Source organism: Garra rufa, chromosome 1 (assembly GCF_049309525.1).
Source record: "Garra rufa chromosome 1, GarRuf1.0, whole genome shotgun sequence".
Classification (NCBI taxonomy): domain Eukaryota; kingdom Metazoa; phylum Chordata; class Actinopteri; order Cypriniformes; family Cyprinidae; genus Garra; species Garra rufa.
Genome location: NC_133361.1, coordinates 46791507 through 46803981, shown reverse-complemented (window position 1 = coordinate 46803981; position 12475 = coordinate 46791507). Strand labels below are relative to the sequence as shown.

The following is a 12475-nucleotide window of genomic DNA, read 5'->3' as shown; positions in this document are numbered from 1 at the left end:
TTTGAAAATCTGGAATCTGAGGAATATTGAGAAAACCGCCGTTAAAGTCGTATCAAAGTTTTGATAAATTTACAGTAGAAAATTGACAAAATATCTTAATGGAACGTGATCTTTACTTCATATGCTTTTGATTTTTGATTTTCTTATGATTTTTGGCATAAAAGAAAAATCGATCATTTTGACCCATACAATGCATTGTTGCTATTGCTACAAATACTGTATACCCGTGCTGGTTATGTGGTCCAGGATCACATATACATATGTAAATAAACATTATTATAATGAAGTACAAAATAACACATTATGAAAATAAAAAGTTATCCAGTTACACAGTCGTTAATTGTGACAATCAAGGTGTTGCTTGCAATTTCATAATGTTTTCAATTCCAGCGTAAGTCAGTTCCATCTATTTTTTACGTACTGTATACTGTTTGTACTGTGACGGTATGTCCTGTGTCAGCATAGTTTGTGTTTGTGAGTGTGCGTGTGTTCACCTTCTTTTTGTTTCTTTCTTTCTTTCTGTGCGTGTGCCGCTGTGTGTGTCTCTGCAGTCATCGACCTAAATGGAGGAAAAGGTAAAAATGCCCCTGATAGATCTGATAGCTCCCCAAACCCCTGTGTCTCCCTGCAGTCCTTTAATCTCCCAATTTACTCCTTTAAAATAAAAAAATGAACCTGCTGTCAACCCAGACACCTAATTTAACAGTCGTCAAGTCAGAGACTGAAAACCTATACCTCTTTCTCCTATGTGGTTTTGTGCCTTCATGTGTTCTCACCATGTCCCTTTGTTTTTTGTATATTTTTATGTGCCAGTGTTGGTTTAGTATAGGAAATATTTAACCTTTCTTATCTCTCTTTCATTTTCTGCAGTAAAACAGAGCGCCCCCCATCACTGAGTTTGTTTCCTGGAGGAGATGGCATGGTACGTGGGGGTCCTGGGGGGGCTAGAATGGTTTCGTCAGACGTCTGGCATTCCAGCGATCTCAGCAGAGCTGTCTACGCTCCTGGCTATCAGGTGTGACAGATATGACTCCGTCCCGAAGCGTCAGGGGAGGAGTCATGATAATCATCATTCCGTCAGCCACTCCCCCTTACGCCTGCTTGTGTCAAGATCAGCTTCATGGGTGGTTTTTTCGATGGACACCAGCAGGCCTCCAAGGGTCCATGGTTTTGGTTTGGCCGTCCATCCTCTGCCTTGTCCTGTGATGTCCTGTGTCTTATTTTAGCCATCTGAAATGAACAGATGTGTTTTAAATAAGCTGATTTAATGAACTGAATCTCACCCACATGAAGCATCTGTTAGCTGTGCACACATCTGTTATTTGAAGGAAGAGAAAAAACTTGATTCTTCACTTCCTGTTTTCCAAATGACTCAAGTCACATGAGTATAAAGCAGTTTGAGTTTCAGTTTTATCTGCAGACTTTTCATGGTGCCATTTCAGCTTCTAGCTTTTTTTGTTTTAAAGATAATGCCTTGATATTTAAAGGATGAAGTGGTACTTCACAGATATTTTAAAAAGTTTTAAATGTTTATTTACATGTTTGAATTTTTATGACAATATATTTTTGTACCATATAAGTCCGGCTAGTAAGCAATACCAAAGTGTATAAGTTTATATGAGTATGTTAATTGTCAAAATGTGTATGTGATATGTTGTTGTCTCTGTTTTAAGGAGGATGGCTCAGATTCAGACTCGGTCGCAGCCACGCCCAGCAGCACAGGGAGCAAATCAAACACTCCCACCTCGTCTGTTCCCTCGGCAACAGTTACCCCTCTGAATGATGGGCTGGTATCGGTTGGAGAGTACGGCATGTCCCGGGGGCGGGGCCGCAAGAATGCTAAGCGTCTTAGTAGAAACATGGAGGTGCAGGTCTCTCAGGAAACCAGGAACGTCAGCATTGGTAAGAGAGAGAGGAAGAACTGAAACAAAGATAAACACTGAATAAAAGAACAAAGAAATCTAGTGGTCAATGATATGAGATTGAGATTTATGAATAATCTGAAAGATGAGAATCTGAGGGTGCAAAAAAATCCAAATACTTTCCTTTAAATTGCCTTTAAAGTTGTTCAAATTAAGTTTTTAGCAACACGCATTATTAATCAAAAATTAAGTTTTGATATAATTACGATAGGAAATTTACAAAATATCTTTATGGAACATGATCTTTACTTCATATCCTAATGATTTTTGGCATACAAGAAAAATCATACAATGTTTTTTTTTTTGGCTATTGTTACAAATATACCTGTGCAACTTAAAACTGGTTTTGTGCTCCAGGGTTTCATATGTTAACATATTCCTATTGAAAAGCTTGGGGTCAGCAAGTTTTAAAACAAGTCTCTTATGGTCACCAAGGCTATGTTTTTTGAAGAAAAATGCAGCATTTCCTATTATTTGAAATACATTTTTTGTAACAATTTAACATATTTACAGTCACTTTTGAACAATTGAATGCATCCTTACTGAATAGAAGTATTTTACGTCTTACTAACTCCAAACTTTTGAACAGTACTATGTATATTTTAAAGAAATTGTAAAGATAGTAAATATCACTCACAACATTGTTTCAATAAAATAACTGTAATATTTTAGATATTATTTACTACTAATTCATTTTAAAAAGTTATTTTGAAAATGAATCATATAATAATAATAATGATTTGATCATATAATGATAATATAGTAATAATTTGAACTCTTTTAATTTGATTTTTTTCTTTAATCCTATTATAATATATAGCTGATGCTTGTAATTAAACATGTCAGATATGGCCCAATTTATCAGCTTTGTTGATATACATTGCCATTCAAAGGTTTGGACCAGAAAGAATATTGCTGTTTTTTTAAAGAAGATTTTTCTGCTCATCAAGGCTGCATTAACTTGTTTAAAAATACAGAAGAAACAGTAATATTGTGAAATATTATTGCAATTTAAAATAGTGATTTTAAAATGTATTCCTGTAAAGCTAAGCTGAATTTTTCAGCATTATTACTTCAGTCTTCAGTGTCACAAGATCCTTTAGAAATCAATCTATTCATGTTGTGCTGCTTAATATTTGTTTGGAGCCTGTGATGAACAAAACTTTATAGAAATACTTAAATACAAACTTAATAGAAATCTTTTCTAACAATATACACCACCGTTCAAAATTTGGGGTCAGTAAATGTTTTCTTTCTTTATTTGTTTGAAAGAAATGATACTTTTATTCAGCAAGGATGTGTTGAATTGATAGGAAGTGATAGTAAAGACTTACATGGTTAAAAAAGATTTCTATTTTGAATCAACGCTGTTCTTTTAAACTTTGTATTCATCAAAGAATCCTTAAAAAAGTACCACAGGTCCAAAAAAATATTAAGCAGCACTACTGTTGCCAACATTGATAATTCTAATAATAAATCAGCGTATTAGAATGATTTCTGAAGGATTGTGTGACACTGAAGACTGGAGTAATGGCTGATCAAAATTCAGCTTTGCACCACAGAAATTAATTTTATTTTAAAATATTTTAAAATAGAAAACTTTTATTTTAAATTGCAACAATATTTCATAATATTACCTTTTCTGTATTTTTAATCAAATAAATGGAACTTCGATGAGCATAAGAGACTTAAAAAAAAATACATTTCGTACTTATCCCAGACTTTTGAAGCAGTGTATTGGTCGGCCACTACTGAAACCACTCCAGTCACTTGCATTCAAAGTAAAGAATCGATTAAAATCCACACTGCATTGATTAAATCCATACAAACATGATTTTACTATGTCAAATTAGAGCATAAGGCATTTGTGTGCTTTCTGCTCATTTCAAAAGTTTGATTTTTTTATTACAGAGAATTGATTGTCCTTATTTCATCTGTGTGTTTGTGTGTCTTTAGGTATGGGCAGTAGTGATGAATGGTCAGAGTTTCAGGAAATTATAGACTCAACACCAGAGCTAGATATGTGCTTGGACCCTCGAATCTTCGGAGGAGGAAACAGGTAGATACACACATCATTCACACCAGTAAATACTGAATAAAAAGTACAAAATACCCGATCCATATAAAAGGTTTTAAAAGTTATAAATCATTAAAAACGCTGTTTAGAAAGTAGCTTTGTGTAATATAAAGAATTCAGCAAAAATCATTCAAGCTTTGAAGTGAAATAAGGCACAGAATTAATGACGAAAGCTCTTGTTTCGTTGAAGTCCTTCTCAGGGCATAGTGAATGAGGCATTCGGCATCAACACAGACTCTCTGTACCATGAGATCAAAGACGCCAAGTCTGACATCATCGGTGATGTGGACGCAGGAGCAGAACTTCTCGGTGAGCTTCGCAGTTCGAATTATGAACCTCTGTTGAATATTTTACCTCCGTAGTTGTTTGACAGTTTCTCATAAATGCAAGTTACCTTGGTTTATATGTAACTTGCATTTGAGATCAATGATTTTTAATTTTCTGTTTATATTTTAAGTACCATTGCTAAGCGTATGGTGGCTAAGGGCCTTTCTTCCCTGCACTTTGAACCGCATGCCTTTTTTTAGGAAGCCACACTGCTGGATGTATCCCCTAAGCAAGGTCTCTTGGGATATCATGCTTGCTTCATGGCTGTATCTTCCGCCCCTAAGCACATTTTAGTCTGATAGAAGTTGTCTCATTTGAGTATTTCCCGTTATTTATGTTGGCAGTTTTCTGATTTGTTTTGTTTCGTTATCAAGGTAGAGCGGTTGATTTGTTTATCTCAGTGTGAAGGTGGATCTTTCTTTTGATTGGCCGTCTCACTCACTGACCCTTGACCCCTCTCTGTGCTTCCTTCCTGTGTGTGCTTCTCTCGGCCACGCCCCTAGGGGAATTCTCAGGTGTGTATCTGATCACTTATTGGTTGGTATTTTTTTTCGTTCTCATTCTTTTTTGCTCTTCATGACCTTTGCATGGATTTAACACATGCACATGAAACACAATTAGACCGTACCTCTGAAACATGTCATTAAAAAAAAGTAAAAAGAAGCAAAAGAATATTTAAAAATACACTACTGTTCAAAAGTTTGGGGCCTGAAAGATTTTTTTTTTTGAATGCTTATTAAATAAATGGAACTTTATATTCATCAAATAATCCAGAAAAAAAATATCATATTTTCCACAAATGTGACCCTGGACCACAAAACTTTTTTACAAAACTGAGATGTATACATCATATGAAAGCTCAATAAATAAGCTTTCTATTGATGCATGGTTTGTTATGATAGGACAATATTTGGCCGAGATACAACTATTTGAAATCAGGAATCTGAGGGTGCAAAAAAATCAAAATGCTGAGAAAATCACCTTTAAAGTTGTCCAAATTAAGTTCTTAACAATGCATATTACTAATCAAAAATTACATTTTGATATATTTATAGAAGGAATTTTACAAAAAATCTTCATGGAACATGATCTTTACTTAATTTCCTAATGATTTTTGGCATAAAATAAAAATCAATAATTTTGACCCATACTGTGTGTTTTTGGCTATTGCTACAAATATACCCCAGCGACTTAAGACTGGTTTTGTGGTCCAGGGTCACAAATATTGTAAGCTACTAAAACCATTTCAGCACTGATAAGAATAACAAATGTTTCTTTACAAAATCAGCATATTAGTATGATTTCTGAATAATCATGTCACACTAAAGCCTGGAGTAAAGATGCTAAAATAAAATCACAGGAATAAATTACATTTTAAATTACAATAGAAAACAGTTATTTTAAATCGTAAACATTTTAAATTTGTACAATTTTTGCTAAACTTTGAATCAAATAGATGCAGGCTTGATGAGCAGAAGAGTTATTTTAAAAACTTAAAAATCTTTCTGACTCCAAACCTTTAAATGTGTATGTGCATGTTTTTAATAAATAGCTATTTTGTAATTATTAAAAGCAATCCCTCAAAAATGTAATATATTTAAAGATCTGATATATTCAAAAATACCTTTTAATGTAATGGTGACAGCTGATCATTTGTTTTAATAATTTTGCTTAATATAGGAATTATCAGGTGTGTGTGTGTGTGTGTGTGTGTGCGTGCGTGCGTGCGTGCGTGCGTGCGTGTGTGTGTGCGTATTTGTATGTGTGCGATGATAAATATCTAACATGTTCCTGTCCATTTGTTTTTCTCTCTTCTCTTAATCTTTTTTTAATTACATCTTTCTTCACTTCCATCATTATCTTCTTTTAATCTTTCTCCTCTGTCTTCACATTCATACCTTTACTCCTCCTGTCATTTGGCTGCCTCTTCCTTCCTTCCTTCTGTTTCCTCCTCTGCTCTCTATTTCAGTCCGGGATGATTTCTTTGGTAAGGCTCATAGCCTCCTTTTCCCCCTCATGTAATTTTCAGTAGGACATTGTGATACTTTCTGTATTTGTAGCTATGCTTTGGTGAGATGTTCTCCTGTGCTTCTGCTCTTCTAATCCTATTAACTTCGGCTGCTCAGTGCTGTGCTTTCGAATGCATGGCTTTACGGCTCATATGAATCATATTACCAAGTCAGTTTGGATGTTCTCTAGTCCACTTATGAAGTTAGACTGTGATTATACTCCTTTAAATAAAGCCCTTAAAGGTAATTGTTTAGTGTCCAGATTAAGTGAAGATTTCACTGACTTAATAGCTACTGAAGTAATAAAATGTATTGTAATTTGTTGTGATTGTGGTGTAATTGCAAACAATCGTAATGTAGTTTTGAATCATCTCTCCCTTAGTCTGTTTATGTGAGATCTGGAAAGAGTTCATGGTGGTCTTTACTCCTGCTAACACTGTGTATCCCACAGGTATGGGGAAAGAGGTGGAAAATCTACTAACAGAGAACAAACAACTACTGGAGACCAAGTAAGAGAGAAAGAAAGACAGAATGTGTGTGTGTGTGTGTGTGTGTGTGTGTGTGTGTGTGTGTGTGTGTGTGTGTGTGTGTGTGTGTGTGTGTGTGTGTGTGTGTTTGCCAATGTATATGGGCCATTCTACAGAATTGGTTCAAACTGCTGAACCACAAGAACAAAAAACACAGATCTTAGATGTTTGCTAAGATCCTTCTATTGTCTATTAAAAACCCACAATAATATTTAAAATATCAGTAAACTTAATATATTTAAGCAATAAGGTACGAGAGGCCGTGCTGTATCATGAATAAATCACGGCTGAAGGGCGTTGTTAGGCGACGCGAAGCGGAGTGCCTGCAACCCCTTCAGCCGTGATTTATTCATGATACAGCACGGCCTCAAGTACCTTATTGCTTTTATAAAATGGTTACCACACAGTAAAAATATTAAAATCAAAAATATATATTAATTTATATATATTAAGTTGTACGTTTTCATAAAGTAAAATCATTAACTGCCTTCCGCTGTAAAAAGTAGTCCCTAACTGCTGCAGCTGTGTTTACGTTGCTAAGGGTGGTTGCTAAGGGGGTTCAATGATACACAAAACCGTTGAGTGAAGCGGTCATAGCGATGCCGTATCATGAATACGACACAGCTGCTGACCAATCAGAATTGAGGAATGGAACTAACCGTTTTATAAATAAAATCATTTATTGGATACTTTTAATTGGGAGGTGGCTGTCCTGAACTTTAACCTGTAAATTTCAACTTATGAAAATGATATTGAAATAATTTTTTTATTTTTTATTTTTCATTGTTGTTTTTAAAAGTATCTTTTTAATTCTTTTGAAAAAGTGAAGTTCAAAAAATACTTGTTTTATATATATTTTGTAAAGTAGGACGTTTGTAATTATGAAAACTTGTCTCTCATTTACCGAAAATGTGCAGTTACTACCGAAACATGGGATGTTTTGTCAAAAATAAAGTATACTGAATTATCAACTAAGATGGTATGATAGTGTTTGGTTCAATGTATATTCAAACTAATGATTCCTTAACTTTGAAATCAATATAATCAACTTTTTGCCTTTTACAAAGACAAATTTGATTCAAAATACAACAAATCTAATAAATTATACTTGAAATATTGCTAAAAATGTAATTGTCATTGATTTACCTCTGAAAAAATTTAATAAAATAGCAAAAAATATATATTTGCAATGTAGATGTAGGCAAAATCTTAATAGGTCAATATAACCTTTCTAACTAAATTATTATTACTGTGTTTTGGAAGTGACAAATTTGGGGAGAGGACCAATATCCAAAACTTTCTAAAAATACAATTCGAGAATTAACTGCACATTTACTAGAAATGTGTACATTGGATATTATACAATTTGCATACATAGAGATTTTTTGGAAAAAGACAACTCTAACTTTGGACCAATTCTGTAGAATGGCTCATATATGCGTCTACATATTCTAATGGAATCATTTGCTGTCTATAGGAATGCCCTGAATATTGTGAAGAATGACCTGATTGCTAAAGTGGATGAGCTGTCGGGCGAACAGGAAGTTCTCCGGGAAGAGCTGGAAACAGTGAAACAGTCCAAGACCAAAGTGGACCAGAGAGTGAAAGAACTGGAGGAGGAGCTAAAGAGGTCTGGAACTGTTCATTTCCACCGAATTTTTCTGTCACAACGTTGACATTTGTTAAACAGATTTTAAAGGGATAGTTTAATTTCACACCCTCATGTCGTTCCAAACCCGTAAGACCTTTGTTCATCTTGAGAACACAAATGAAGATATTTTTGATGAAATCTGAGAGCTTTATGACCCTGCATAGACAGCAACGCAACTGACACGTTCAAGGCCCAGAAAGGTAGAAAGGACATCAATAATAGTCCATGTGACATCAGTGGTTACTGCGAGAATGCTTTTTGTGTGCAAAGAAAACTAAAATTATGACTTTATTCAGCAAATTCTTCTCTTGCATGTCAATCTTCAATGCACGTTTATGCCGCATTGATAAAACAGTACATACAACAGTACATAAAACAGTCTTTGTAAACATGTCTAAAGATTTTGTCAGAGAGGATGACCAGCCTTACTTATTTGAACCAGAATATGCAGATGATGAACTAAGAGATATAAATATTCTATAGTACCATGCATTGTTGAACCCTCATGAACGCACTTTAAAGACGGACAAGTAAGAGAAGAAATGATTCACACAAAAAGCATGCGCGTAGCTTCATAAAATTACATTTGAAACACTGATGTCACATGGACTATTTTAATGATGTCCTAACTACCTTTCTGGGTCTTGAAAATGTCAGTTGTGTTGCTGTCAAGGCAGGATCAGAAAGCTCTCGGATTTCATAAAAAATATCTTAATTGGCTTAATAATCTGAAGATGAATGAAGGTATTACAGGTTTTGAAAGTGGCTTATGATCTTTTTAAGAGTCTAAATGTCTCTGTGACTCCAATTTAATTAAAGTCTAAATGTCTTCCTTTGATTAAAGGTTGAGAGCTGAAGCTTTAGGAGCATCTCAGGACTCCAAAGATGAGGGTGGAGAGGATGTAAGTCAAACCCTTCAGTCTCATTTTAAACACTCGTTTCTCTGCTCCAAAATGTAGTGAGCTGCCTCACTGATGTGAATAGGTAGTAACTAAAATATGTTTTCTCTAAAAACACCTTGTTTTAGCTCACTTCAGCGGCAGCATGGTATATCCACCTTATTCTTCAACGCTGAAGTAAACCTATGGGCTAGACTTCCAATTTATTAGCCGCTATTGAGAAATAACGAGAAGAATAACAACATGCCGTAAAGGGTAAAACTGTTTGCACTACGAACCAGTGTGTTCATAATTAAGATAACATTAAAATAATATGGTAAGACACACCAATTTACAAAATCAAGCAGCAAAACAAGCTGTTTTGTACAGCTAAAAATATCTGGAGGTGGATGAGACTGGAAGCCAGACCCATTAAATTTACAAATGGCTGCACCCACTCTTTCAGGAAAAAAATGTGGATACAGTATTCTCCATGGATAAGGCAATCACAGAATGCACTGTTATGAGCTCAGTGAAAAAAACACGCTTACTAGGTTTTGGAACAGAGGTCTAAAGTCTAAAATGTTGTTTCTTATATTACTAATAATATTAAAACCATTTATGACCTTTAAAGGAACACTCCACTTTTTTTGGAAATAGGCTCATTCTCCAACTCCCCCCGAGTTAATAAGTTGATTTTTACCGTTTTGAAATCCATTCAGCCGTTCTCCTGTTCTGGCGATATCACTTTTAGCATAGCTTAGCATAGATCATTGAATCCTATTAGACCAATAGCATCGCATTCAAAAATGACCAACGAGTTTCCATATTTGTCCTATTTAAAACTTGACTCTTCTGCAGTTATATCATGCACTAAGACCGGTGGAAAATGTAAAGCTGTGATTTTCTAGGTCGATAAGATTAGGAACTACACTCCCATTCCGGCGTAATAGTCAAGGAAGTTTGCTGCTGAAGCAGGCGCAGTAATATCACGCAGCACATCGTAGCACAACGTGACCAACTGCATGCACAGGGAGCGTTCCTCGTTGGAAGTTACCTAGCTGAGAACTAATTTCAGGTGCTGCGTGATATTACTGCGCCTGCTTCGGCCATATTACGGCAGCAAACTTCCTTGACTATTACGCCGGAATGGAAGTGTAGTTCCTAATCTTATCGGCCTAGAAAATCGCAGCTTTGCATTTTCCACCGGTCTTAGTGCATGATATAACTACAGAAGAGTCAAGTTTTAAATAGGACAAATATCGAAACTCCGTTGGTCATTTTTGAACGCGATGCTATTGGTCTAATAGGATTCAATGATCTATGCTAAGCTATGCTAAAAGTGATATCGCCCGAACAGGAGAACGGCTGAATGGATTTCAAAACGGTAAAACTCAACTTATTAACTCGGGGGGAGTTGGAGAATGAGCCTATTTCCAAAAAAAGTGGAGTGTTCCTTTAAAGTGAGATTTTAAAAGTATTACATTCATTCAAGTTGTAAACACAGTCTGTGGTTGGATGTGAGAAATGTTATTACCAATCACTTCTGCAGGCCTTGCTTTGTTATGCTCTAACAGTTTTTAATTAAAATGCTATGCGCAGTAAACCTTTCACCTTCTCACAATGCTTTAGTAACCTCATATTTGATGCTGTGTAATGCTGATGGCCTGATGCACTAACCTCCGCTTCACTGCTGCCGTGTTTTGTGGTGCTGGTCTGTTCTGTGTGGCTCTGTGGTGCAGTACTCATCTCCACTGCAGGACGATGTCGCCATGACACAGAGGCGAAGGTTCACGCGTGTAGAGATGGCCCGTGTGCTGATGGAGCGCAACCAGTACAAGGAGAGACTGATGGAGCTTCAGGAAGCTGTGCGCTGGACCGAGATGATCAGGTGAGGGATAAGCAGCCACAGACATAAAATCTCACAACGATGATTCAGACACTTACTTTTTATCTGGCATCAAAGCATGTAAACAAAATCTCTTTATCAATCGAATACTCATAAAAACCTGGTCGATAAGGGAGTAAAAATCCATTGATGCACTGTAATGTAACATGAAATGTTACAAAACACCCTAATGTGATAACTGATGACATACACAGCACAACTGTTTTAATGTTGAGAATAAGAAATGTTTCCCAAACGCCAAATCATTATATTACAGTTCTATTCGATTTCTGAAGGTTCATGTGACACTGAAGACTGGAGTAATGATGCTGAAAATTCAGCTTTGCCATCACAGGAATACATTTATTATTTGCTTAAATTGAAAAAAAAAAATGTATTAATATTTTATAATATTGCTGTTCTAATGTGTTTTTGATCAAATAAATGCAGATTTGGTGAGACTTAAGGTGCTTATTTCAAAAATCTTACTAACCCCAAACGTTTGATTGGTAATGTCAATGTAAAAAAAAAAAACAGATTTAAATAAAACATAATAATGCGATGCATGATGCAGGGACTTCTGGGAATGTACTTTTACTGTTTACCATTGTAAATTAAAAGGTTGCTCTGTTGTGTATTTAAAAAAAAATAACAATAATTTACTTTAACACTATATAGTAAGGTACTTACATTTAACCAATAAACAGGTTTTTACTGTAGCATAGTCTTAGTTAAAAAGAAAAAAAATTTTTACAGTGGAGACTTCATTTTCTCTTTGTCCATTTCACTTCCGCAGGGCATCCCGAGAGAGTCCTCCTCTACCAGAGAAGAAGAAGTCCATAATCTGGCAGTTGTGAGTATTACAGCGGATTTTGTCTTGGTGTTTAACTCTTTAATCAGTATGTAAGGAAGGGAATTGATTTCACACATCTAAAATAACTTCAAGGAGACCTGTTATGTCCCTTTTCACACTATATAATTTATATCTCAGGTGTCAGAATGTGTCTGTGAAGTTTCAGCTCAAAATACCCCACAGATCATTTATTATTTAATTTTGAAAATGCCTATTTTGCGTGAAAGCAGAAAAACTTTGTTTTTGTGCAATGCCTCTTTAAATGCAAATGAGCTGCTGCCCCCCGCCCCCCTTTTCCATAATAGAGCTGTGTCTTTACAGCTCTTACCTAAGATACTCTGCT

General features: G+C 35.4%; 1 protein-coding gene across 22 annotated transcripts in view; it reads left to right on the top strand.

Moving 5' to 3' along the window:
- mapk8ip3 (mitogen-activated protein kinase 8 interacting protein 3) overlaps positions 1-12475 on the top strand; it is a 43893-nt gene that overhangs the window by 13449 nt on the left and 17969 nt on the right. For 5 of the 22 annotated variants that reach the window (XM_073841713.1, XM_073841679.1, XM_073841701.1 and 2 more), the window contains exons 5-16: positions 552-575; positions 871-1015; positions 1674-1902; positions 3879-3981; positions 4190-4308; positions 4830-4841; positions 6296-6313; positions 6787-6844; positions 8340-8492; positions 9358-9415; positions 11134-11282; positions 12076-12132. In XM_073841713.1, the coding sequence (XP_073697814.1) occupies positions 552-575; positions 871-1015; positions 1674-1902; positions 3879-3981; positions 4190-4308; positions 4830-4841; positions 6296-6313; positions 6787-6844; positions 8340-8492; positions 9358-9415; positions 11134-11282; positions 12076-12132 (1125 nt within the window). Of the gene's footprint in view, positions 1-551; positions 576-870; positions 1016-1673; positions 1903-3878; positions 3982-4189; positions 4321-4829; positions 4842-6295; positions 6314-6786; positions 6845-8339; positions 8493-9357; positions 9416-11133; positions 11283-12075; positions 12133-12475 lie in introns of all 22 variants that reach the window. The other 17 variants (XM_073841772.1, XM_073841708.1, XM_073841780.1 and 14 more) reach the window with 12 other exon arrangements.